The sequence below is a fragment of the Anopheles stephensi genome, chromosome 3 (assembly GCF_013141755.1).
Source record: "Anopheles stephensi strain Indian chromosome 3, UCI_ANSTEP_V1.0, whole genome shotgun sequence".
NCBI lineage: Eukaryota > Metazoa > Arthropoda > Insecta > Diptera > Culicidae > Anopheles > Anopheles stephensi.
In genome coordinates this window covers 81667621-81695603 of record NC_050203.1, presented here as the reverse complement: position 1 = coordinate 81695603, position 27983 = coordinate 81667621, and the positions used below count along the sequence as shown (strand labels likewise).

The window sequence follows — 27983 nt, the reverse complement described above, 5'->3', positions numbered from 1 at the left end:
TCAGCATATGCAGTATGACCAGTTGTTGGCTGTCAGCACCTTTACAAATTGCTAAAAATGTATGTTTCAGGGCGCGATCACCTATCTGGATATCACACCAGATTAAAGTAGTATTTTTGCAGGACCGCCTGGTAGTCATCATTTCGTGGGTTACATCCTCAACATCACACAAAAACGGTCAGTCAAAGTTGTTTTGCTTTTTCAATCTATTTGTGCATGATATTTATTCTCGCTTGATACTCACATTCACTACAATTATAACGGTAATAGGTTTCTAAATACATGTACAAAAAAGAAAGAGTAGCTTACTAACTAAAGCTTGTGTGGTGTTTTGTCCTTTTTTGTTTGTATGATTTGTTGTTTTTGAGTTTTCTTACGGCTTAAAGAGACACAAAAAAAAAGTACTTGTAGTTATAATAGTAATAATGGTTGCGGGTAATTAATTGTGTAGGTCGCGCGGTTTGATGATGTGTTTGTTACTTGGTGGACAAGAACAAGATGGAAGTCAAATCAAATAACTAAGAGAGAAACACTAAAAGAAATGGCTAAGAGTAGTAAACTAAGAGAAGGTAACGGGGAATACAAATAAAATCTTACAAAAGGAACACACACACACACTACAGCGTGTGATGGTAAAAAAAGAAAGATGGCGTAAAGTAACCTCCCTATCTGTTAAGTTGGTGAGTGCGCGTCGTGTTTTGTTTCCCTTTATTGAGTCGCGTTTCGCGTTGCGTTTGTTTAACTATGATGATTAGTGTGCTATTTAGTTTCGCTTTATTTCTACCACATCGCCATCATCGATGGACTTGGTCGCTCTGCATTCATCTGTTTCTTCTCGCTTTTTACTGCTCTTACTTTCGCGACGACGTTTCGCGTGTGTGTGTATATTTGGACTAATAAAAAAAAACGTACAAGAAAAACAGCGGTGTAAAACAGATAAAATCATCTCAGGACAACAATAAAACAAACATTACTTTACAAAACAACCTGCTTTGCCTGCCGCTTCTTCAAGTAGCAGGACCACGTGGAAGACGAGTTGATGGTGCGTGTTTATGTGGGCTTAAGATCCAGGCTTTCTTCTGCCAGTCACTTTGTATTAGCTTCTTAACTATAGTGTGCCGATCATGCGAAACCGTAGGGACCTATCGACGTAGACAATCTCGCCCGGTATCTTGGTCCATCATTAAATTGGTAACTAATTTGTAACAGCGTGCGTGTGGCGTAATGTAGGAATTGGTTTTCTAATTGTAAATATGTGTGTCTTCCAATCTCGCTTCCCTAGGCCACGGACTATCGGCGATCCGCGTAGACGACAATCGAACCACCGCTTGCTCCTATCTGTCAACCGGAATCTGGTGACGCACATCTCGCTGTCCGGAATCGGTAAGCTACCTCAATGCGCTTTTGTATTCCAACCTGGTCTACGTTTAATGGCTACCGGGTTTTTTGTGTTTGTTTCTGCTGCAGTCGAAAGACACGATCAGCTTATCGTACGCGCTGTATCGCACAGCTACCAAGAAAACACAAATCCACCACGAACGGTACCTGGTTCGAGCTGTGATGCTCTTGAAGTTACGCGAGAGGTAAGTTAGCGCGATAAAAACCCTCCTCCAAACGTTTTATGATCACGCTCCGAATCTTCCTGGGTTGAGTGCGATCTCTAGTCTACTGCCTAACATCAGACATACACTTATCGGAGATCAGATGGCGTCGGTGTTTTTTGTGCGCCATTTTCTTCTTGCCGCTGTTTGCGGCAATCCTAATTAGAGCAACTTGGTTCGATTGTTGTGTTTGGCCGCTTGCCGGGAAAGGTTTTGCGGGGCAGGGGAGGAATTCGGGAAAATAGGTAATTCAATATTCGCTAACAGTAACTAATTAACAAACAAAGCTAAGCTCACGGTGCATCGAACGCACGGTACTATCCAACGCAACGATCTATCAAACTAGGAAGAACTAAAACTCAACAATACTTGTAACACTTGCACTACTAATCATTACTTTGTAAGGACGCACCTTCGCTAGTCCGGCCAGTTCTAACCTATTTCGTGTCCGGAGCAATTCGGAGGTTTGGTCAGCTTACGAGCGTCCCCACTATTCACTACAGGTTAAAAATTTCGCTACTATACTTCCCTCGGCGTACTTTTTCCAGATCAGGCGAGCAGATTTTACATTTGGCTTTGGTTCTTACAATTTCTTTTCGTTTTTTGAGTACCATGATTACTTTCTCGCTTAGATCTGGACGCGGAATTTTATCATTTAAACACAGTTGCTTTTTACACAATAACAGTAGCTGTCAATCAAGCTGTCAATCGTTCTATGCTAAAATGGTAATATGGGGAGTAGCTAATAGTAATAATTAAACACGATAAAACATATAAAACGTCGATTTCCAGGGAGCAAATAAGATCGGTATGGCAAGTAGATTTTTTGTTAACAAACTACAAACGAGCAGGGTATTTTATCACCGTGTCCGTCACTTGCAGAGACGCCTGTTTGTGCGTTGTGTTAAGTGTGCCTTCCTAATTCCTAATCTCATAATCTCTCGTCGGTCGTCTCTCGCTGCAATACTATAACGTTTCGGCAACGCACTACCTGTAATGGTCGAATGGGTAATGGTAATCTGAATCTCTTGTTGCGAGTCCACCCTTCTGAATACAAGGTACTTAGGTGCTAGTCGAAAGGGTACTAGCAACGAACCCACCCTATATCCGGCAAACGAGTGCCCAGGGTTTTTTTCCCCATACTTCTTACGCTACGATGTAGGATCGATTGTACCTTGCGGGTTTAGTAGTTGTAGTAGTAGTAGTAGTAGTAGTAGTAAAAACAAAACACGTTGGCTGTGACCACACACACTCGAAGCAAGTGCGAGCAGCGCGATAGTACTGTGGCCGAATACTGTCGAAGGAACCATCTGGATCGTGATCGTTGATCATCATCAGCAGCAGCAGGTACACCCTAGATCCGCGGGACCACACGTGTGCGTGCGTCCGGTGGTCAGGTGACCTGTAAGGGTTCGTCACCGTCCTCGTTGTTGTTCGTCTCCATCTTGATGTCCTGGTCCGGGACGCTGCCGAGGCTTGCCGCCGGCGAGACGGGCTCTTCGTCCGAGGGTGTCGAGCTGCGGGACGAGTGTGTATCGGTTTGTCCATCCTGCTGCTGCTGCTGTTGAGCTTGTCGCCGTCCGAACGGACTGTCCCGTGCGGTGTTTGACTGAGAGGAAGGTGATTGCTGCTGCTGTTGCTGCTGGTGCTGCAATCGTAGCGGGATCGGTAACTGAGTCACTTTCCCCATGAAGGATCGTATCTCCTCGAAGTAAGAGTCTTCCGGGATGCCACGACTGTTCCGCCGGGCCGCTCGCAGCCGTTCGTCCAGTCCAAGGCCTAGGCCAGCTGCGTCCGCTTCGTGCTTCTTCAGATGCCGGTCCAGGTTCGTCTGCTGACCGAAGCATCGCTCACACAGCGCACACTTGAACGGCCGCTCCTTGTTGTGGATGTTGCGCACGTGTCTCTGCAGGTTGCTGGAGATGCTGAACGATCGCTCACAGTACCGACATTTGTACGGCTGTTCGCCCGTGTGGGTACGCAGATGGCGCGTCAGGTTAGCCGATCGCGGGAACACTTTGCCACAGAACTTGCACGCGTACCGATCCTTGTTCTTGCCGTGAGAGCCTGCCGTACCGCCGCCAGCACCTCCGGTCGGCAGGTTGTGGTTGATGATGTTGGCGTTGTTGTTGTTGAGGACATTCCCACCACCGCCACTGTTGGACGCACTCTGACGTAGCTGCGATAGACTGACGGCGAGTGCTTCCCGTTCCTTTAACCGCTGCAGATTGTACGAGGAGGAGGATCGAGGTGGCAGAAACGACCCACGGTACGGGAGAGGAAGTCCCGCCTTGGCGATCGCTTCCAGCATGAGCGGATTAAGGCCCGGCGGTCCGGAAAACAGGGCGTTCGGGTTGGTGTGGTTCGCGAGGCTCGATATTCGGAACTCGTCCTTAATGTTGATGTGGTTGTTGTTGGTGTACTTCGAGCTGTTGTTGTTGTTGTTGTTGTGGTTGGTAGGGCTCGGGCTCTTATCACTATCGGACGGTTTGCTGTGGTTGTTGTTCAGATTGTTCGAGTTGTTGTTGTTATCGTTAAAGAATATCACATTGCTGCCGGGCTTGCTGTCGGTCGAGCTGGCCCGCGGCGGATCCGTCTCGTCGTCGGACGAGGTGGAGGTGGACGTGCCGCCGCCGCCGCCGCCAGCCGAAGACTTCTTGCGCTCCACCCGCAGATCGAGCGGTTGCTCGGCGAGGCTCTGGTGTTGCTGCTGCTGCTGGTGCAGCAGATTCGACGAGGACGACCGGTTGACGAGCGAGAGATCGAACGGTGCCGGCAGGGTGGATCCGAGACCGAGCAGCGGATAGACCGCGCCTTGCTTTGGACTGGGCAACATCTTGCGCGGTGAGTGATCCTTCTCGCGCATCTTGCGCCTCACTGCATTCGCGCAGATCACGGTTGCGGCCGTTGTTGTCTCTTTTGTGACACGCGGGGACGAGAGTAGATATGGGGGGGGGCGTCAACGTCGCCGTCGTCTTCAGCCAGCTAACAAACCTGCCAAGAGAACAACAATAGAGAACAAAGAAAAAAAGACGGAAAAGAAATTGTAGAGAAATTAATGACAACGAACGCAGAGAAACGATCTTGCGGCCGGTTCCGTGCGGGATCTTAATTGAGTCATTCATTTCCGTTGCGTTCCCGGACACCACACGTGGAGTGGCAGCTTCACGCGAAATCGTGGAGTGTTTACGTATAAAGAAGCCATCCCGATGGCCTATCTTCAAAGTGTCCAGAGTCCGGAGAAAAGCTACGTACGCCAACCAATAACAATGAGTTCTATTGAAGCCGAGACAATCGGAATTAGACACAAGGGTCCTCCTGACACCAAACGTCCCGGCCACCAAAGGGGGTTGGAACAAATGAAGTGTGCCCTCGGTGGACACAAAGTGACCACGACTCCGACCGTGAGCAGATGCGACCCAGTTCGAACGAGGCTCCCGGAGACTCCAACTGTCGCCGAGTAAATATTGAACTTGCTATCATCTTTTGATATTGTCTAGTGTGTGGTGGTGTCCGAGCGAATCCGATGGCCCGACTGTCACTGGCGTCCGGTTGGAATGTTAATCAAAAAGACCGCCCTTGCGTCTTCGTCATCTGCGCCGGGCCTCTCCTACCATTAGGGGCGATGATGATGATGACGATGATGATGCAGCTCGTTGCACCCAACGCTCGGCAACCGACTGCGGAAATGGTCCGCAGGCCCAAAGACAAAGAAGGATGGAGGTTAGGAAAAACGACCAGTGCACCGGACAAAAGTAGCCACGGGCAGCTAGCGACTGCACCACCGTGCGCGCCCTGTCATTGGATTCCAGGGATTCAATGCGGAGATGCCAGAGCCTGCTCCAGATTTCCTTTTATGAAAACCCATTATTTGTTCGCCACGACAGGGCGCGCAAACGGTCTGAAGTGTGGCGCACGACGACCCCGAAATGGCACGTGGGTGATGCTGCTGCTGATGGCTACTCTCAGCGTGTCTCAGCCCCGTTACCTCGATTTTCCCGCTGCCATCGCATCTTCCGAAATGGACAGTTTTCAAACGGGCGTTTGATCGCGTGTTGCCGGGGTCGTGTTTGCCGACCACTCGACTCGTAGCGGTTTTTACAGTGTGGCCGAGCGGCCTCAAGAGCCACTCGCCTTGTTCAACAAACTTTCTTTCGCCCCCCCCCCCCCCACCCGAGATGTTCCCCCTTATCAGGTTAATTCCGCAAAGGCAAAACGAAAAGCTGGATCATTCTTCTTCGGGTCGGGGTACTATGTCCGCGCGGAATTCGTCACGGAGCACCACGGTCGGCATGGATGTTTGTTTTGCTACAGTTCTTCCTTTTCCTATTTGCCGTGCGGTCCCGTGCGGGATGAATGCATGTTTCTATCGGTATCCCCTCACCCTTTTCCAGCCAGGGCAGGGAAGCGATAGGCGACCTGCAGGTCGATGAAACGTCGCCGGTCAATCGCGCACGAGCCGTGTCGTCCAAGGGTGCGCGTGAGTGTTCGGGATTGGAAATTGAAAAGCCCAACACACCGCGTGTGTGTGTGTGTGTGAGTGGAAAACGGAAACAGGGCCGAAATGCCGTCATGCGAAAATGGGAATCGTGATATGCGATCATTATCGTTGCGGTGTAGCGGGTGTTATGTGGTTGGCCCCCAAGTCGTTCGTCCAACCTGAGGGTAGCTCCAAAAACTCCAGGTGACTAATGGTTGGAGGATTGGCGACCAGCGAGAGAGAGAGAGAGAGAGAGTTGGGGTGAAATGATTTGTACCGATTCAGAAAGATTGTGTGGATAATGATGTTCAAATTGCTTCACGGCTTCTTGGTTTTGGTGCATGATGATTGGAGAGGTCTGCACGCCCCGAAGGTAATCCCCGAAGGTGGTTAGAGTCGCCATGGTCTTTACTTGCTTATGATAGCAGTATATGGCGTATAAACGGCACAATTTACAGCCAGAAGAAGCATTATTTGTAGCTCTTAAAACAGATATGTATCGAGCAGATTTGATTTGTCTGCGTGATGCATCAACATGATCTTTCGGTGAGCTGTTGTATCTCTATGTAGTAATGTGGTGACCGTCCAACAGAAAAAAAAACTGGCTTTCAAAAATTCCACCCAATCCAGATCGACACACAAAGATACCCTATCTCCATCACAAACATCTTTCACCCACCCAAATTATGTCATTTGGCGCCGAACAAGCCCAATGGACCAATATTGAAGGTTGTCATCGGGCGAAAAACAATATCAAATTGCTATATTCCACCCCTGGATTCGGTTTGGTTCGTGTTTCTGTGATTGCGCAACCATTCCCAGTTACACAGGAATCGTCCGGAATGGTTAGGTTCGTTAGTCCACGTTTCACGACGTTTGGCAGGGAGACGTCTAATAGCCCTCAAACCAGAAGAAGGGTCTCGGTCTCTCTTTCCCTAACTCCAGTTCTAGCAAGGATCTAGTCGTGGTAGGCAAACGAATGTACTGAAATTGATATAAATTTGATTTGAAAATAATAAATAACGTCCGTCCGCTGTTGTGTGCCGTAAGCCGCCCGAACCGAACAGCTCCCAGCATCATGACGTTCGAAAACCAAACATGGTGAAGCTGTATGCGCTCCGCAAAACAATGCACAAATGAAATGCATAATAAAGAAACCAAACTGAAACGCGGGTGGCACCAGGAACGGTACGAAAGGAAATAAAGTAACTGCAATTCCTACTTATTACCGTGTGCCGGCTTTTGTTCCGCCGATCGTCACAGATCCGGGCGGGTTGGAGTTGAGGAGTTAATCGCGAGCACGAGCCATTCGTTTACGTTTGCTGGTTTATTTGGTTTAGTTTTGTTTTTTTTTCGTTGGTTTCGTTGCTGTTGCCAAACGCCACGACAAAGTCCAAACAACGTCATGAAGACGAAGTTGACGACAAACACGGCGAACCGATCCCGATGGTGCCCAGGTACGCTCGGTGGTGAGTCGTAGACTGATGGAAAGCACGTGCGAGCGCGAACAGGGGAGGGGTATGAAATCGACTACACCGATTTCTATTATGAATAAATATAAATAATCATTACGAGTCATGCGCACCGAGGATGAGGATGGGTCCGGGAGACTGGCGGGGATCAACCTACGGTGAAGTTGCAGTAAGCAGATCATGTATTGATCCGGTTAGCGGGATGTAGTTGTGCCATTCAAATCAGCTTTGGAGACCGGGATGTCTCGGGAGAGTTTTGAAGTCACGGATGGTAAGGATCGCGATCGACTACCGTAAGAGGAGTCCAGAGTTCAAATCTTGATTGATCCTAGGTGTCCTCTTCCATCATGGAGTTGCTTCAATAGAAATTCCTTTTTCAAGCTCGGTTGAGTGATCTGCTTAGCTAATCCATCCAAATAGCTAAGATATCTTCAAGGTTATGAAGAATCGTTTCATTCATTATCTCCACTCCAAAAGCATTCAAATTCTTCTGTAATCTTAATCGAACGTTTTCGACCTCTATTCACATACGTCTTCAAGCAGCAACCAGTAAGAACTCAATGATTGATTATCCGATGTCGGCAACTAACTGTGCGCCTCTCGAAACCTCCCATTTATTTATCCGAGCTTCTCTTGCCGGCCACGCTATTCCCCTCCGACAACAGCAGAAAAAAAGCGTCATTCCATGTGATTGAGTTCCTAATCGGATTTCGGACCGGATTCCGATGGATGTCTGTGATGGATATTCATACCAAGATTCGTACACACACAAAAAACCCTCCTCATCGATCCCTCGAACATTTCATTTAACATCCTTAAATATTCTTGGTGTAACCACAAAAGTGATACTTTGTACCTCTCGCTTTGTGTGTGTGTGTGTGTGTGTGTGTGTGTGTGTGTGTGTTGTGTCTGCTTGTTGCTGATATATTTATTCATCTTGTACCTTTCCTGTTTTTTGCACACCCGAAAAAACCCCTTTCCCACCTAAGCCATCCGTCTGCGGATCGTTCTTCCCGAGCTCAGCAATATTCGATTACCAGCGTTGGAGCACGGAGCATGTGGGAGCAGTAGCAGACATTTCACCTTCTGTTTAGGCAAATGGTAGGCATGCAGTGTGTGCCTGATACGGGCCAATCGGTTGGGCGGGCCCGGTCCGGCCGCAGTACGAACGATCATCTTCATCATCATTAGCTTCAGCGCACATCCACGCCACACCCCGTACGAGCTGGAAGACGCGTTTTGCGCGCGCTCTTTGTTTGCAACTGACCGCGCACCGGTGGTGTCTTGCGGTGAGCCAGCCAGTCTCCGGCCAGCACCGGGTATCCGTATACTTCACCGATCCGACGAGATCGTTCATCAAAAAGCCGTGTCCGGGGGAGCCTTCCCTGTTTCTTTCTAAACGCGGCCGGGCCATCTGAACCGAGCGAGCGGACATTTTTCTTTCGCCGGCTTCCTTCTGCTTTCGTTTGATTGAGTGATGGACATTTTCTGGTTAAAAAGTGTATCTAATTTCTACAATCAAATTAAATTGAAAGTTCCATTTCGTTCCATCCCATCCCGATGGGTCGGCGGGATGGACGGGCGACCAGGCGTGGGGTCCGACATGAAATGGGTCTCGTTGGATGTGGGGATCCGTCCCTTCTGGAGGGGCTACCGGCAGCTTCTTTGAATTTCCAGTTTGAAATACCGCAGTGGCACACGGTGTGACACACTGTGGTGTTCATTTACATGTCTCCCGGGTTTTGGTGGGCAACCGGGGTGGGGGGGCTGACGCTGGGGGAAGGATTTTCGGTAGAAGACATGAAGGCGAAAGGAAAATAAGCAAACTGACAGCCAGGGTAACAGGATTGGCTTGTTAGAGATGATCGTCGCTGCAAAATGGAAGCGAGATAGAGAGAACCCGGGGCCCACGAAGCGTTTTGAGGTGAAGTCCACCCGGAGTGATCTTCAAGCCCAGGTAAGCCGAGGAGTGAGCAACGGCTTCGAGATTGACATTTCATGTGGTTTTCATAAAATAGTGCAGCCTCGACTAAAGCCCCGAACACCGAAAACGCTAGAGATGTCCACGAGTTTTTTTTTTGGGGTGGAGAATGCACGCACGAGGAATTATGACCCTCTCCTAGGCGACCCGAAAACCAGAAGCATTTCTTGGATCACGCGCGATCAATTCAAGGGGCACGAAAACAGGGGCTATCGCACGGCACCCGCTGCGTGACAGACTCGGCAAGACCTTGAAGATGATTTCGGCCGGCGCGAGGTCCCGCAGTCGGGCGAGATATACGAGTGGCAGTAGCTTCATTCCCGGGAGAGACTTGACGTTTTAATGCTGTGCTGAGGTGGAATGTCTGGTTGAATACATGGCCCGCTATCAAACGGATGCTTTTAGACCGGCGAGTGGGGGCCCCATCGTAGCAGTGTCGTGTTTTTTTGTGTGATGGATTTCTTGTCCACCGTCGGCGTGTCGTTGATCGATGCCGTACCGGTGAGAATTTGATACATTTTTTGGCTTCCGTACTTTGCCGACCCCGTTGCTTCTGAACCACCACCAAGAAAAGAAACCCCTTCAAAAGTCCCCAACAGTCCAGAAGAGTCTCTCGTATGCATGTCATTGGTGGTTGTGTTTTTTTGGACAACAAGCGAGAACCTCCACCAAAAAGGAAAAAAAAGAAGCTGTTTCCCTGGAGGAAAACCAAATCTCGACCAAGTGATCGATTGACGGCGTTAGTGGTCGGCAAAGGTAACTGGATCCTGGGAACCGCAAACGTGCCGTGACGAGGATGAACGAGGTCCAGCGACCGTTGGCGGTTGACCGTCGTCGTCTTCCTCCTCTACAAATAATAAATGTTAACAGCAGCAATAAAACTAAAGCTTCTTCGGTGCGGTTGGCCTGGTTGAGGGGGGATCGGCTTTTGCGTGGCGCGACTCGACAATAAATCAAATAAACCGATTCGATGCGCCGGAAATAAGATACGCAGTCCGCACCGTGAACGGAACGATCGTTTCCGTTACGCAGTTTTCCTTTTTCCTTTGTGGAGTGAGAAACTTTCTACACCCCATCGGAGAGCGATTCGAACAAAAAAATTGGAGCAGAAAAGTGCATCGGGTCGCATCGTCACTTTCCTATCAGATCTCGATCCGTCTTCGTCTAGGCGAAGATCACGGACAATCGATAGGTGAAATGGTGCGCTGGCAAAAAAAGAAGAAAAATCCGCAATGTCACAACACAAGGAACCCCCTCCCCCCGCCAGGGAGTCTTAATTGAGACGTTATAAATTCACGATTTCGCTCCAATTCCTTGACGACATCTCGTCCAGAGCTTCACCGTGATGTCCGCGGTGCTCGATAAGCGTGCCGGTGCATTAATTGAATCATTAATTTACCATGCCATCGTCGGGAGTTTGGGGATTGGGACATTAAAACTTATCGTGTCATCCCTGCGGGAGAATGGGAATGCAGGATTCATTGAAATTCTGGTACATGTCGTGGCATCAGGTGAAAACCGAACACCGGCCTATCGTAAGAGGCCATCTCTTTCGAACCAGTCAACCTGTTGACAACTGCGGTGCAGCAGAACCGCATCCCAACGCTCGATGCTATCAGTGGCTCGTGGTGCCCCTTCTTATGGACAGTCTGTTTGCCGTTAGCCCACCGCTTGTATGACACCCGGCTCCCTCCCGGGTAATTGGAAGCAGTGTTGGCCTGTTAGAAAGGTATCTATTTTCGTGACAGCTGAATTGGTGTTCGATAGTCGCGGTTCGGTAGCGCTTTCCATCTGAACTGGAGCAGGGCCCCGCGTAAACTGACAGCTGCCCAGGCTGGAATTGCCCTGATTATAGTGGGTTGATGGTGTGGCTTCTTCGGGAAGAGACGACCGAACTGACAGGCCGCTTCACTTTCCCCTTGGTGCTAGAAGTGAAGGCTCTTGAAGAGTGATCGTTCGAAGATCGAATTCTGAAGAAGACTGTTTCAACCAGGCTATTAGTCCAGAACGTAAGATTGTGTGAATTCCAATTCCGATGTACGATCGCACTCCGTATCACCTGGACCCAAGTGTGACGGGCAGAGACTCCGATGCACTTTCGATAGATTGAACCATTTCAAGGATGTGATTTGGTGGGCTCTTAGCCTCCGGGCGACTACTGGTATTAACCGGCGATCCAAAAAATTGGAACAACAACAGTGAATTAGCCCAGTTTCGATTAGCTGCCCACTCTAAGTGACCCGAGCAGAGCGTTCGAGCAGCGAGCGGAAAAAAGGGATAGTCCGTCCACTAGAATTCGATCCCCAGCACGGCTACGGTGGAGAACGTTTTTTTGATGTCGCGGAATGGTATCATATTTCAACATCACCCGAGGGCCATTAGATAGTGACGAGCGACCGTTGACTGTTTGTTTTGTTTGTCGGCACGTAATGCTCTACCGCTGCTAGTAGTTGAAGCTCCACTTCTGTTCTACCCGGCGAAGGGTTCCGAAGAGTTCCAGACCGAGAGAGCGTCCAGGAGAGGTACAGTGCGAGTATTCGGGTGGCTTTCGAACGTACAGCGGGGTAGTAAGCCTTTCGTAAGCTCGCGTGATCTAGAAGAACCAATTAATTTCGAGGTGATCATGGGAAGGTGGAAGGCTTCATGAATATTGATCGGGCTTCGTTCGCAGTGCCTTTCACCTTGAGAGCGTTTGTGGTGCATGAGCACACGACAGTCTCGTCTGTCCGGCAGCCAGCGTTGACGCCCTTCCTGCAAGCTAGGCCGACCGATAATCGGGGGGGCCAACAGCACGTAATGACCGGTCGTCATCGATTAGACGACCGGTTCATCACCGAGCGCCGCGTTCTAGTTCTGGCCGGCAATCATTCTAATGATTACCGAACGTTAATTGATTGCTTTCGCGAAACGCGTCCTTTCGCACACCGAAGCGGTATCCTTCCCTTCGCCCCCGGCTGCCATCACCACAACCACCGACAAACCGGAAGCGGTTCTACAGCACAGCAGCAATGGATTAGTGGGGACCCAGAGGAATGATTTGTCAAATCGGCCGCCCCGGACCGCGGCCATGGAACCTAACTTAATCCATTAACTGTGATCACATTTTTCACAACTCACTCATCGGATATTTTGGTGATCGGTAGCAGATGGATGGATAGAGATCGAGATAGTGGAGAAGGGGCCGCACAGAAAAAAAAGGGAAAAAAACTGGCCGGCTGAGAGATCGGCCTTCGTGGCGCAAAACCGTGGCGTTGGCGAATTTCATGGCCGAAGGCGATCGATTGCGGTTGGGTGCGCGCTTCGCGATCTACATAAAGCTAATTAATTATGTGCCTGCACCTTTCTGCCTTCGACCTAGGCGACTGTGTCACTCTGCCTGTGAGTGTGTGTGCGCGCGCGCGCGAAGATTTGCAGATGTAGATCAAAGATTGATCGAGGCAGTGATCGGGTGTCCTAGCGGTAGTAGCAGGTCGATTAGGGCACCCAATGCTTGCCATCATAAAATCAGATAAAAATTAAAAAGGAATTTAAATATGTCATCGTTTTAGAGCGTTTTAAGGCTCCGTCGAAGGTTCGGAGGAATATCGGATGTTTCCGATATTATTTAGCGCTCATCGGTCGGGGAAGCTAGCGAATGCTAGGTTGGAAAATGTAATACGATCGGTGGGTTACGTTTGCGGTAGGTGAGCGCTTTTAACGATGTGCTATGTGGCTCGGGAAAGGTGCGTGCGTGTTGAAATTAGCTCCGGGCACCGTAATAAGCGAGTTGATATTTTTGATGAATTTACATTTTGCGCCTCGGGGTGATAAGGTGAGAAGCAATCTTGATGTATCTCGCCTGGTGCAACACAGCAACAGGCACAGGCAAATGTATTTATATCGCCCTGTTTTGCGAACAGCTACAATGTTGAAAACATCGCAGGGAAAGGTAGGCATTTTTTGGGAGGACTCCGAGACGCCAACAGAGCGAGAATCGTAATCTGGTTCATTTGTAACGATGTTGGCCGTGTTTTGCAAACAGTGTTCAATTTTATTGCATGTGCAATTTTTATGTCTTTATGTTGTGTTGTGTACATACAGACACAGCGAACATCAGGAGGGATTGATAGGACGGGTACAACGCCAGCTCGATCGAGAAGAGAGAAAGTGTTGAAAGCGGATCGCAATCGGATCATCGGCTGGCAAAGAAGCCTTCGCCGAAGACCATTGGGACGCAAGAAATGGACACCATCCTTACGGTTTTGTGAGGTGACCAGCCAGCTTTGCAGTGCGGTCTGTCCCTCGCCAGCTGGAGCCAATAAAACACTGGGGATCGCTGGGAAGCACAAAGCCCCTGACATTGGCACTCGACTGGGCTGTGAGGAGTTGGCAACTTTCACGGGATGAAACTGCAAATCAGGGCTCCTGGCACGATAAGGCTTATTATTAGACCGCATAGGTTCCATTGATTGACGCCTCTAATCCATCGCCTCCATCCGAAAGGCTCCCATTCGTTCGAGTAGCGTGCGTTGATGATATGGTGGTCAGGACGCCACGTCGTTCCATTCGCGATCGATCGCTATCCGTGCTCGGTCCGTGCTACAAAGAAGCGATCGGATCGCGTATGTGCATTAGGGGAAGATTCGATACCACGCGGGAAGCTCCTACCGTGACCGGGCAGAAACAAGCGACTGCTGCTGTTGCTGATGCTGATGCGGTCCAAGAATTCTTTAGCCTAATGCCCAATAATCACACTGACCTAGAAAGCGTTTGGTACGGTTGCTTGATGACCTATCATCATCATCATCATCGGCGGTGGCGGCAGACCCATTTGATTCAATTCTCATCACAACCTGATCGTCTTGCACTTGAGAGTTGGCAGGTTGGCAGCGTAGCGTTGAGAAAAGATCCCACATATTAGGCGGGATGGACGCCGAGTGGCTTTTAGTGGCGTCAACAACGGATGGCAATGACAGAGCGCTCTAATGGTGGGTCGGTCCCATTCTGCTGGAGATGAACTTGACGGGTTGAACCCATTCCCGGTGCAATTTTGCATGCTGGCGATGACGAAACGCCACGCCACACAAAACAATGGACGAGATTTTTGCAGTTACCGGCTTCAGGTACAATAAAGACACGTTTACTGAGCTCGCGCCACCATTTGGCTCGTTTGCTTGATATGATTTAATTACGCAAATGACTCGTGCAATTCGTGACACCTGAAGAAGCCACCTGAATGTCCTCATGCGATGCGTTGTTTGCTCATTCATCGTTGATGCGGTGAGCATGATTACGTCAGATTACGATGTGATCGAAGCGATGATGATGATCGCGACAGAGTGTTATTCTTGTTCCCCAGTGCCGTCGACGACATTGTAATACTTTTGCACCATGTCGCCGTAGGGAGTTTGCGCGTCAGGTCTCGGCCAGTAGCCTGTGGCTACTTTCGGATGTCATCCCCATCGCGTCGGAATGTACCGGAGAGGAGAGAGAGAGGGCTAGAAAAATGCACGCTTTGTTAACAGCTGACGGCGAATTATGATTGATGATGTCTATTGGGTGTTGCTGCCGCATCTTTCGCATCCTTTCAAGCTGGCTAATTCAGCTAAGTCTGAGTCGAACCGGTGTGATAAGTATGATTGGAGAGTTGGAGTTGAAGTTCGGTTGAAGTAGCAAACAGCTCCTAGCGTGATCAGTATTGAAGATCTTCAGTTGAGGAATATCTGAGCTCTCCTTATGCTCAGGGTTTCTTTGCCTTGCGCTGTTGAAGCTGGCTCTACACCAATAAAGAGCTCTGCTTCCTCAAAGTCTTAATCCCAAAACACTTGTTGTTTACATTGAGTTCATCAAACAAAACACACGCAGCGAGTCATAAACATGTCCAGAAGTTACGACACGCTACCGCATCCTGCCGCAGTGTTCTACCGCTCGACAAGCGCTTCAAAACCTTCCTCCTGGTTGCGATCAAACCGACAATTCTCACGCGTCAAAGTGTCCACCCATTATTGGGCCGACCTGCCGGGTGTCTCTTCCCCAAAACTCGAACGCGCTCACGGTCCGCTACTAACAACGAACATGTTTACTGCACGTACGGCTTTGAAACAATCGAAAGCAAAGGCTCTGGGTGCATGTCGGAAGGCATGGGATGGACATGGTGAAGAAGAAGAAAAAAAGCAGGCCCCAGACACAGCAACCCCATCTGGGAATGAAAGAAGTACTGCAGACAACAACCACAAGCAAGCAGGCAGCTCCGAACCGGAGGCATACTTTTATGATTGACAGCTCGGCTCGGCTCCGGTACACACGGGCGGAACGTTTTTCCATTCTTGGGGGCCAGCTTGGCGTACCCGGCCCCGGTCGATAGCTGTCAATCCAGTTTTGGGACGCACAACCTTGCTACTACCATTCCGTGTGTGTGTGTGCGAGATCATGTGAAGTCCGGCGTGGTTGCATCATGGGATCGATCGAAAGCGAGAGTGAACGACGTTTGTAGGAGCAAAAAAAAAAGACTGGCTGGAAAATGAGTTCAGTAGCACCCGGGCATTCTACGGCGAACAGGGGGGTTACATCTGTTTTCCGTTTTTTTGACACTGTGTGCACGGTGAGTCTGACATGCCAATGCAACCAGGAAGCGTTCGGCTGACCGTACCGGAGTGCCGGACCGGAAAGACAAACAAAGCAGCTACCTCCGCACGAGCGCCGAGCCGAGATCTGTCTGTCAAACGGTGTCGCCTTCCGGTGGACGCACGCCTCGATGGTTGCGTTTTGCGTGGACGTTTTTGCGTCGGTAGAATGCGTCGCCTGCAATCTGGATGGACGGAGGCTTGAACAGCTTGGCTCGAATGCATCCTGAGGCATCGATCGCACTTCTAACCCCCAGAAGGAGCGGGCATTAAGATAATTTCTCAATCGGAGAGTGTTTGTGTGCGTGACCGCGAAATATCCGCCGACACAGTTTTTTTTTTGCGCCAACACACAATGTAGAGCACAGACGGGTCACACAAGCAGCAGCAGCAGCAGCACGGCCGGAGTTGGCCTTCGACACGGTTCACGGGACGGGCGTGAAAAATTCCGTTCCGATTCGGAACAGCAAATCGCACCGTCTCGTGATCGTGAGTTTTTCGGTACACGCCGTACACTCAAGGGACGTTCTTCGTGCAGTCAAGTCATTGGTCTCGCTGGAATTGGGGGGGTCGGACGATTTTACGGTCGGCGAAGATCCGCAAGCTGGTGGTCGATCGGACCGATCGATGGTAGCGCGAGACGTTTCTCTTGAAACGCGCCACTCAAACACAATCAACGTGTCAGCTGGCGACGACTACCGCAGTGTGTGTGTGTGTGTGGCCGAGACAAGAGTGATTTGAAACTTACCGTTTTCCAACCATTTGACGGAGGCTTCTCCAGAAGCAATCGGGAGGACCGATTAGGAGCTTCGCTTCGTTTGTACGTGACGTGACATGGTACCGAGGTTAGGGGCAGTGTTTTGTTCTGCTCCTCCTCGCCCGATTCCGTCCCGGAAAACGTCCGCCGGGAGCGTTGTCAGAAGTCGGGAGGACCTCACGAAATTGACACGACACAGCCACGACAACTTCGCTTCTACACCCACCCCATCACAAGGAGGAAGAGACAAGGCTCAGGTTGGCAACGGAGGGGGGTGGTGGTGGTGGTGAATTATGCCCGCTCAGCATTGACCACGGCTAGAGACGGATGGAGTAGCACTGGCGAAGGCAAGGGTGGCTCTGTTGAGTCTGTGTCATTAGCCATTGGAGCCGCGCGCGCGCGTCCGGACGAACGCGCGCGTCCGGACGAACGCGACGAAGTCGTGCGCGGAAATTACTCTATATTTTACCCTCGAGAGACAGACCGTTGGAGCGCGCTGGATGGGTGGAGCGTGACGGGTGACGGGCTGAAGTTTTACCCAGGCGAAACAGATAAAAATCCATAGGATAGGTAATTTGCTACTCGCGACTGTTTACAATCATCTCGCAAGTACACCTTGGCCACCGATGCGCTCGCGATCGTTCGGGGGCTAGGAAAGGCAGGTGGTGGGGTAAATGCTCCACTTGTACTTTACCGCACGTAAGCTTTCTGTTTGTGATTCTTCTCCTTTCAGCCCATGTCTACAGCTTGAGTCATACACTTTACGCCTGGTCCGGTCCCGGTGCTGATTACGCCCTTGGACTTTTCACTGCGTGCTGTGTGAGAGCAGTTAGTTGAACCAGTTCGAGAGACTCTTTTCGGCTACTGTGCCAGTGTTGCACTATCAGTGTACCCACTAAAGGTGGCCTTCCTAATTCGTTGAGATATCTTGAGGAGGATCACCTTGCAGTAGAGATCACCAACGCATCTCCACCAGCTGATCGTTAGACGAAGGTCTGATAAAATGAGTTAATTTGGCTAAAGGTTTTACGTTGGAGGTTCAACATCTTCTCGGAAAGCACGGAGACGCTAGGCTGTAGCCTATTTGCACGATCACCTTGCTCGCTTACACAGAGCACGGCAGGAAAAGGGCACCCTGGTTACTGTCGATTCTAAGCATAGCGGAGCACGAATTGCGGCGATCATAACACATCCATACCACACCTACTCGAGCTATTCCGCTCAAGGACTCGGGCGACTTGTTCGCTCTAGATCTATTAAGAAATAAAAAAACACAACACACTCACACACAGTGCCCCACCCCGAGCAGTCGACCCAACCCTGGAGACCAGTTCTCAAGCGATTCTTCAAACCGGCATGACGGAAGCAAGCGGACGGGGCGTCCCTGGTCTCGGGGATGGAAGGTTTGGTGGCTTGAAACATTTGTCTGGCGCACCGTGAAAGCTTCGTTCACCTGTAGGAAGGCTCGGTTTTTTTTACGTTCGTTTAAGTGCGAATCTAAAAGTTGTTTGGCGGTAAACATCGCTCCGAGAGCTCATCTACATTAGCTTCCGCGTTCGGGTGTAGTTCTACGAGCAGTACCAGCACCATGACTTCTGCCCCGGATCCGGAAGTGTGAAGTGTTAATTAGGCAACAACGCCCCGGTTTTGGACGCGATTGACAACGAGGCGCCCACAGTTGCGTGCGAGTTGTGTTGACCGGGTGTGCTGAAAAGGTGCAGGTCCCCGTCGAGCCGAAGAATCGACTGTTGGAATGAGATGAGTTGACCTCTCGTTAACCTGTCTTGCCGTGTCGATTTTTGGTTTTGCACGATGGAGGATCCAGACCTCCAGACTGCACCAATCGCTGAAGTTCGTCCGAAATGAGTGAGCGCGAGCGCGCTAGGGTCCGGCCAATAGGCCAATTAGTTGTGCTACATACCTACAAGCAATCTGCGCCATCCTGCCGGGATGGCATCTTGCATGCTGCAGAGTTCCGGCACGGCTGATCGTGATATCCTCAAATCGCCCGAAACGAATCGAAATGGAGGGACCCACTAATCGAATGACTGGCCGCACGAGATGCGACCGGGGCAGGATGCTAGGGCACGGGCCGAACACGGGCGGAAAAGGCCAATCACAACAATTTATTAATTAAAGCGCACTGCATAGCACCGGGAAGGAAGCCCCGCGAGAGATGCCTCCCGGGTCGTGGCTGAAGCTTGGAGTAATGAAATCGATCGTCGATTTCCAGAGCAGAGCGAGCCATAGTAGCTGCAACAGGGCATGGAAAATAGGTAACCGCGTGTGTACGGCGGACGAACGACGTTGGCCCCCGAAGTGATATCGTGACTCACTTCACGAGTTGCCCGTTTGGTAGGTTTCGAGCGGTGACTCCGGACCAGCTGAAGCTATGGTACCAGCTGGTCGCTTCGTACGAGTGAGGGATGCGCCTTAGAGATCTGCACACGCCACCACATCAATCCGCTCGGTCGAATGAGGGATGTTATTTAAATATAAAAAGGCCGGCCGTTTTGATGTAGCACGGTTTCGGCACGGGATTTCTGCGCTGCCTTGCTATGCTCCTGATGGCAGGAGCATGCGGTCGACCATGCACCGGGAGAGTAGCAGTAATTTTGCATAGATTAGCACCTTCTGAAGCTGTGCCTAAGGTTTGGACGGGTAAGGCTAGATAGAAAGTACTAGCAGGAACAGGCACGTGTATGTGTGTGTGTGTAACTAATTGATGATGGGCGGCCGGGTTGAGTAACTAAAAGGGCAGCTATAAAGGGCCGTACACAAGCGCCTAATGTGCGCATCGTTGAAAGCGGCATCGGGGGCTTTTAAGCTGGCTAATTCAATTGATGGGCTCCCATGTAGCGACGGTTATGATGGACCTGATTTAGTGCCAGGGAAAACATGGAACGATGGCGAAGAAAGGACGATGTGAAAGTGTGGCGTCGTTGTTTGGAGAAATGTTAGCGACAGACGATAACTGTCAGTTTAAAGAAAAGTAGTTCAAACGCGCAAACGCTAGATGGCGCTGCTCGAATGTCAAACTGTCATTAAGCACGTCCAGGGTCCAGTATTACTTAATTTGTTTAGTGTAAGTGTGCAAAAGCGGTGCATTTAAATGATTTAGATCGCTCCATTTGTGTCCTCTTTACCAGACACTCGTACCGTGTAACAATGTTGCATTCGTCGCTACGGGTAAAGCGGTCGGCAAATCGGCATCTCACCTCCTATCTGGAAGGCATGAACCGCTGAACCACTCCACTTTGCTCCTGATTTTGCCATGAAATATGTGTTTTTGCAGACGCCAAGTTAAACGCCGGCCTCGCCATTTCGCGCTGCCCCTAACGAGCTGACCCCTAACCACTTTTTGTCCGATTGCTAGCTAGATCGATGTACCTACCGTCGATTTCAATGTAATCAAAGCATGTCCCGGCAGTGCCTGGGCTAACCAGTGGTGGGCGTAGTACGAGTCGGAAAAAACGCTTCTGCGTTCGCAACGGGAAACAACAGCAGACGATGGCGCGCGACCCAATCGATGCGCCCGAAGGGATTCGCCGACCGTAACAAGACGGTGGTTCCGTTGTGCGCTGAGCATAACAAGCTAGATCGATCTGCATCCTTCGGGTAGGTTCTTTCGTACCGAATCTACCTCTCGGTACGACACGGTATCCAAATCGATCCGATCGGTATCAACCGGTGGGCCCTGTTTCTATTGCTCTAGCGTCAGTGGACGTCGCCTTTTTGTTGCTGCCTCTTATCTCGCCTCGATCCCAATTCTGACAACGGAAACCGGGAAACAAGCCATCGATTATTTCGCATCCTTTCTTCCAATTTCTACCGATTCCGTTCGCGGGTTTTATCTGGGCAAAAAGCCCGGGCATCGTTTCTTGCTAGCGAGATGCGAACAACCGCACTTCGGATAATAAGTCCTCGCGCGGGTCCACCGGGTGCCCCAAAGGGCCGCCCTAACGAGACCGAATCATAATTTATTGTTGCTGCGAAAATAGGAAAATAAAGAGGTTGTTTTGCCCTTGCAGCTTCCAAGATTTTCTCTTCTTCGCAGACGATCTTGCCCGCTTTTTTTCTTCAACTCATCTTCATCATCGATCGAGCGCATGGTTCGATTATCTTGCAAGTACGTGGCCGGAAAGGGAGGGCCGGGTGCGGCATTTGACGCGCTACACCGTATAGACACCGTTCGGCGGAAGTCTTCGGGGGCCTTTTCGCACCCTCCGCAAGAACTCTAATGGTCGCGAAGCTGTGTCGGTGCTCTGCATCGCTTCTGTCTTCTTTGTTGGGGTCCTGGGGGCGGCCACCACGGTACCGGCGCGACGAGTCGCGAGCTTTTGGGGAGGATGATTAGCTTTTTGTTTTGTTTCACCAGGTGCCCAGATGCTCGGGACGTGACCGTGACGCGAAATTGAAGTCATCCCGATCAAACGCATCATCGCTTCTCCCATCATGCTGGTGTCGCTCTCGTTTCGCCGGTTTTTTTCTTCTTCTCAACCCAATCATTTCACGTGCTGGTTATTGGTATCTTTTCTTTAGATTACTGGGTAAATTATGAACGCAACAATGCAGCTCAGGAGGAGCTAAGCCCGGGACGAAATGAAGTTTTTCTTCGCCTTTATTCAGCCAAGGCACACGCCTTTTCTCTTGCGGGTGAGCTTGCGTCTCAAAGCAAGACAAAAACGGAGCCCTCAGTTCGATCAGCATGTTTTGATTCGCGAGGTCGGAAGGAGGTCTCTATCGTCTTCTTCCGATGGGCGAAGCAGTCCAGCTGGTAGTGCGCGAAAACTGGGCAGAAGAACATCACAACTGGCTAGCTACCGCCGGTTTCAAGTAGGTCGGTTTTGTTGCATGCAGATGATCGTACTTCGTCGAGTGCTTTATGTGGACGTGCTGTGGAGGACCGTTCGACTGTTTGGGATGGGCACACGACACGTTGGGCCCGTTAGACACACTGGCTTTAATCATCGCTAAACAGGCGTACAATTATTTCCCCGGCCGGTTGTTTCGAACGGACCCAGGGCGTACAACATGGAAAGCTATTTAACGCGCCGCTCTATGATCAATCCAAGGGTGATCGTGCTGCAGGGATAGCGAAGGGGTGGCCAAATGGAAAAATCGAGCCGTCCTCCAGTGGGGGGAGAAAACTGTTTTACAAGCAGCATTCTTCGGAGATCTTCGAGGCTGTGGTGTGTTGGTCGGCCGTTTTTTTTTAATTGGAAGGGAGAGATATCGGTGGTGCAGAGGTGATCCATTTATGATAAGTAAGCAGACGGTGGCTAGTTTAAATGTTATTTATCGCAGCAGGGGAGGACAGCTCTATCCCTCTCTCACTCGTGATCGAATTTTCCGAAACACGAACGAGAATTTTCTCCCTTACCACTGTGCACGCGCGGCCCAGAACAACACTGCCTCGGTATTCGGGCGCACATTCGTGACTGTCGGGGACGGCCGGCCGCGGACAAAGTCCATTAGATCTTTAGCGGTTGATTTATTGCGGATTGCAGTTGGTAGCACGGCGTCGTGTGTATGATTTACAATTACCCTGTTCGGGAGTAGGAGTTGGTCTTTTCGCTTGGAGTCTGACTGCGTGGCTTGATTAACACAGCCTACCGTACCGGGCAGAAGATCTTGACATTTTGCGTCGAATAAGATGAAGTGTGGCAGCTTACACTACCGTGCGCAGTCGTGTCTGGAAGATATATTCTGAGAGCGAGCGATCCCGAATACGACGCTTAATACTCGAAACCTCTCTGGCTGGCATTTGGAGCATCCGCACGGGAGCGTCCGGTTCGGTGGGGGGTTTTTTTTTGGAGAAACGTACCCAACAGACATGTCTCCATGTCGAGAATTTGAGGTTAGCTGGAGCGGGAAGGAAACAGCAAAACTATGCACACGAAAAAGAAGCGGAGGAAGCGAAAAATCTATCCACCTGAAATACCACCGCGACCGTGGAAGATAAGCCGCATCCCGTACCGAAATGTCATATCACTGCTGGTCAAACCGTACGGCAACCATTCCGATCTCTTTATTCGGACAAGTTAATCTTGACCAGATGTCACCGGCCGGCAGCACCATCCGTCAATTGATGGCCCTGTCCGAAAAAAGTTGTTTGAGAGGCTTGAGGCTTTCCCAAAACGTCCGTTGCTCTGAGGTTGATCTATTGCACCATGATCCTCACGCTGTTGGTAGCGTTAATAGCGGTGTATGATTTATGATGTCGTCGTTTTGTCTCGTTTAGTAGAGGTACTAACATTATCTTGCTAGTTTGTGTGCGTCGGAAGTTTTAGGATGTCCACTGATGTACACTGCTCAGGTAGTTGACATTTGCAGCATTGAGTGATTACTGATGTGATGTATTTGAAATGGTTTTTGCACTCGTCTAGGTTGATTCCAAAGAGCCCAGACTTGTCGCTAGACTTCGCTCTAAGTGGATCTGTGGAAAGTCCTAGGACTGCTTCCTACGTCAACCGATCACCAAGAAATCAATCTCACCAAGTTCACCTGCTTCGAAGAGCGTGCCCTTAACATTCCCAATTACGTCCAGAGGCTCGTATAAAGCTCCTAGTCTAGCGAGCGATTCCCCAACAATTTACCTCCTCAAGCAGCACCGGAACCTAACGAGTCTCGTTATCTAATCGCTTATCATAACCTTCGTACCTTTTGGTAACTCGTTGGTGGAACAAGGTTGCAACAGGATTCTCATCCCAACACCTTCGGCGTACCGGTCATACCACTCTGCGCAATGACCTATCATCAGCAGCCCAGGGAGAAGGAGCAAAGCTCTCGCATGGCCTCGGCCATGATTGTTGGTGAGCGAGCGGGTTTGGAAAACTCCCAGCCAGCCCCTTCTGTCGGGACGGCATTGGTTGAAATTAAGCTGTACTTGAAATTATAATTTGAGATTAACCCACAATCGGATCATCATTTTAAAGGCTCGTTATGTTTTGTGCAGGGCGTGGAGCTGGATGCTAGCTGCAGCACGAAGCCTCTGAAAGGGAGCAAGGTTATAAGGCCGGAGCACGGTGTGGATTACGCGGTAGATGAACCAATCTGGCCTGAGAAGAAGAAGCAGTCGCTTATCGTACCGGGCCCATCTTTCGACCGACCGCTCCATCGTTAATGTTTTGAACTTTATGTCAAATTTCATTAGATCGACCTCAGCCAGTCGGAAGGTGGTGCTGGCTGCTTTGTGCGAAACCTAGAAGATCCAGTTGGCCCGATAAGAGGCCCGAGCGGAGAAACATCATCTCCCCGGCATTTGCTGCTTAGCGTGAGGTTACATTAGGAGGCGCGATGATTCATCGCGTCTCGGTAGTTTGGTTGGCGCCTGGGCAAGCATCTTCGTCGCTCGCGCACGCGTGTCAACGGTGTCGCCTTGGTAATGACCGTATCGAGCGTCCCGGCAGACAGCTGGAGTGGTGGTACCTGACCTTCTGACAGTTCCGAACGAGTCCTCGTCGGCGGTGGTTAATCTTAATTAGTATTATTTTATAACAATCTCGCGAGTGCAATCTTCCGTGCAAGCAAAAAAAAAAAGAAAACTGCGCCATCTCGCGTTAGGGTTTTTAGGATTTGTTCACGGATCACCGAACGGATCGCGGACCGTATTGCCGTGGTTGGCTATCATAAATAACAGACCTTATTAGGAAGAGGGTTCGAATGGATCAGCGATCGAGCGGGCGAGCGATCGGGAGATTCGCACTGCAACAGCACGGTTTGATGAGTGAAATAGATTTCGTTTCTCCCGTCCTTTCCGCCCATCGCTCCACTCCCTCATCTTCGGGGCTTAGCATCTTCCATTCCGCCGCACCAAAGAAAGCGGATTAATTTGTTTTGTGGAGTTGATGGGCGTGCGGGCGATCGCGCGTTGATGCTGGTGCAGATTGTTGCGATCTTTCTTGCCTTTTTTTTGCTGCTGCTGCTGTTATTACTACAGCTGCCTCTCCTAAAAGATCACAAAAACAAACGAACCCCTTCTATGGCGGGTGTGAAATGTACAAATAAGCTCCTCCACAGCACCAGCAGCAGGATGGGTGAGGATGCAAAGGCGAATGTGAAGAAACAGAAGGATCAAGGATTAGGGAAGGGTGTGAAATGACAAAACGGATCGCCGAAGGTCGTGATCGATTTCGGTGGACGGCAACTAATTTGCGCCCGGACGAAAATGTTGCACGGGCGGCTTGTTAGTTTGGCCGAGCCTTGCACTAATCTTGCGCAAGAAAAGAAGGAAATAGCGATGGCGCAAGATATGAACGCGCGTGCTAATCGTTTGAATAAAGATCGTTAGCACCCATTACGGGGACCGTTTTAAAAATGCCACCGGATCGCCGGGCAGCTGGACGCGATTCTTTCGGTTACAGTAGTTAAAATATTTTTACGATCGCTGCACTCTGGCGCGATTAAATGACGCACCTTTTGGACGACGAAAGGTCGCTGAGCGCAAACGCTAGAACGCTCGGTTGTGTGCCCATGTTTGGGCGGCTCAACACCCGAAGGAAGCATCAATATTGAACCATCGGCGAATTATCGCGGAAAAGTGTCCCAAAGCCGGAAGTCGTAAATTCGCGTGATGATTCAGGGGGCATTGCGGATTTCAGACGTGTGTCGGGCGGCTCTTTGATAAGCGGGTCTGCGCTCAAACTCTGTTATCCTAAGCTGGCTGGATGAAATTTGGAAAGGAGGTTTATTGGGGCGAGATATAGTGATGGCCTTTAGGCAAACGAGCTAACGTTCGTTTCTATCGGATCATGAGATGTCTATATGCTCGTTGCGATTGCCCGAAGCAGCAAGCTTCAAACATACGATCGCGTCACGAGACGTATCATCGGACGGCGGCGATTCTTCAACTTCGAATGTCTCGCCAGCCGTCATTTATCTTGGTGTCCGAAAAAACTGACGCACCGCTCTGCCGAGAGCACGAAGCTCCCGTAAGCGTATGTTCCAAAACAAAGCAAAGCAGCCTTCAGTTTGTTGCATCGATGACAGTGAAATGTGTTTTTTTGTGGGGGCTGAACCCAACTGAAGATTCCTCAATGAACTTTGAGCATACTCTAAGAAAATAGAGAGAGGGTGAAAAAAATGGTGGGTCATAAGAAAACAAAACACACGAAACGGTAGGCAGGATCCGTTGCCTGCGCCGTTCCACCGTTCATCAGCCTTCATGATCTTCATAATCGCCGATTGTAGTGGGTCGCGGAGTGGGTACCATTGAAATCAATCATTTTTTGGTTTTTGGGAGTAGAGAGCGACACGGAGACACGGACCGGAGCGTGTACACAGAGAGGTTACAGTCGATGCTTAGGCTGACGGTCGATAGTCGGGCCCGCCCGAGGGACAACGAAGATTCAGGACGGGATGGGTTGCTGTTCCCCGCGGTGAGTTAGATACAGTCACGCCGCCTGGGTCGCTCGTGGACCCTCAGGTTCTTTTACCAACCGACCGTACCTTACCACTCCAGCTTCCCTTAGGCGGGGTACTCCAACAGTGTCTCTATACAGTGTTTTGGAAGGAACCCCTAAAATTATGAATATCGATATCGGTCGGGCAGAATCTCACGCGTGGTAGCCCGAAGGTTGGTAGACCATTTTTCAAACGAACTCCTCCTTGTCCCCTTTCCCTCTGCTCCGCGCGAAAGTATGGAGCTATTATTATTTGGCTCGTTTGGCGTACGTGCTGCTGCTGCTGCTGTGGCTGACGATGACGCCCGTAAGGTCAACGTGGTCATCCGGTTGGGGTGGACCGGGCGCAGGTATCGGCTGCTGGTACAGCAGCAGCCCGCGAAAGCGGAGCAATAAAATCAATCAAATTACCTCCAGCACTACTGCGCAGACAGATGCAAGCAAGGAATGGAGGTGTCGGCTGAGAGCTGAGAGATACACCCGCATCGTGCGCCGGGATCACAGTGATTGGGATTTCGTCCGCTGGTCGGAATCATCGCGCGTATTTTTGCGACCACAAACAGACAAACAGAAGGGTTTGGTGAAGTGGTGGACCCAATATGCTTGGGGTGAAATTTGAAGTTTCGCGTATTATTGGTGAGAGCTACGGAATATCTGGGTTTATTGGGTAATGTTTGGTAACAAGTTGATGCCTACATTTGGATTATTATTAAGTTAGGAATTCTTACAGGTTGGGATAACATTAAGCATTACCGAGAGTTACTCAAGTGTTCTCCAATAGAATCTTTATTAATCTTTAATAACTGATGGGTTTATCTTGTTGTAAAGCGATAGAGATTGAATGGTAAGAATGCTATTCAATTCGTTCCGGACTCTTCTCTTATATCCAGGCCTGATTATAAATCTAAGGATAAAGATAATCTAAGCTAGAAATTCAACTCCAAATTCTTAAGATCTCTCCAATATCCTGTGAGTGCCCTAGAAGAGGATCTGGATAAATCTAGCTCACGTTTGTTCTATGTGTTTGTTCTGCGGATGTCTAACCTCATCCAAATAAATGGAGTTGTTAGTCCTTTAAAACAAAAAAAAAACATAATCGCTTCAATATCTCAGATCAGAGACGCTTTGTTTCATTTGACTTTAAAGAGATAGGAAGCCCTTGATAGATATCTCTCCAGCAAAAACATGTTCCAGTAGATTACTCTAACGGAAGGGCAGGAAAAAAAAACAAATTCCACACTCCAACCAAACGATTGTCTTACTTTAATGTGTTTCATTGCAGAATTCTTGCCTTCGGGTAGCAATAAAAAAGATGACAAATAGATGCACACATGATCAACAATATCATGACAAATGGATCGTACAAATGAGCTGAGCGACCGACACGCTACAGGGCCTTTTTTACATTGCCGATGATGATGAGTAGCAGCATCCAATCCATCGCGGAACAATCAAAAGCCACACCATCCGACGTGACATTGTTGCCGATGGAAATAATTGCACGCCAATCGAGCGGGCACCGTACTTGCGCGTGTGTTTTACTATGAAAACACGGTCGAGAGAAGCCTTTTTTCCAGTGGAGGTGGAAGACACGGCTGGACGGAAATGAAAACATCATCATCGGAACCATTACTCATCGGAGGGGGACCTCTCATCGGCAACCCGGCTCCCATTACTCATCGAAGC

The 27983-nt window shown here is 49.9% G+C and overlaps 1 protein-coding gene across 4 annotated transcripts in view; it reads right to left on the bottom strand.

The window, feature by feature from the left end:
• Positions 1 to 191: 191 nt before the first annotated feature.
• The window catches only part of LOC118513502 (histone-lysine N-methyltransferase MECOM-like), a 70927-nt gene continuing 43135 nt past the window's right edge, over positions 192 to 27983 (bottom strand). For all 4 annotated transcript variants that reach the window (XM_036059346.1, XM_036059347.1, XM_036059348.1 and 1 more), the window contains one exon: positions 192 to 4595. In XM_036059346.1, the coding sequence (XP_035915239.1) occupies positions 2995 to 4467 (1473 nt within the window). In that variant the 5' untranslated portion in view covers positions 4468 to 4595 and the 3' untranslated portion in view covers positions 192 to 2994. The remainder of the gene's footprint in view (positions 4596 to 27983) is intronic.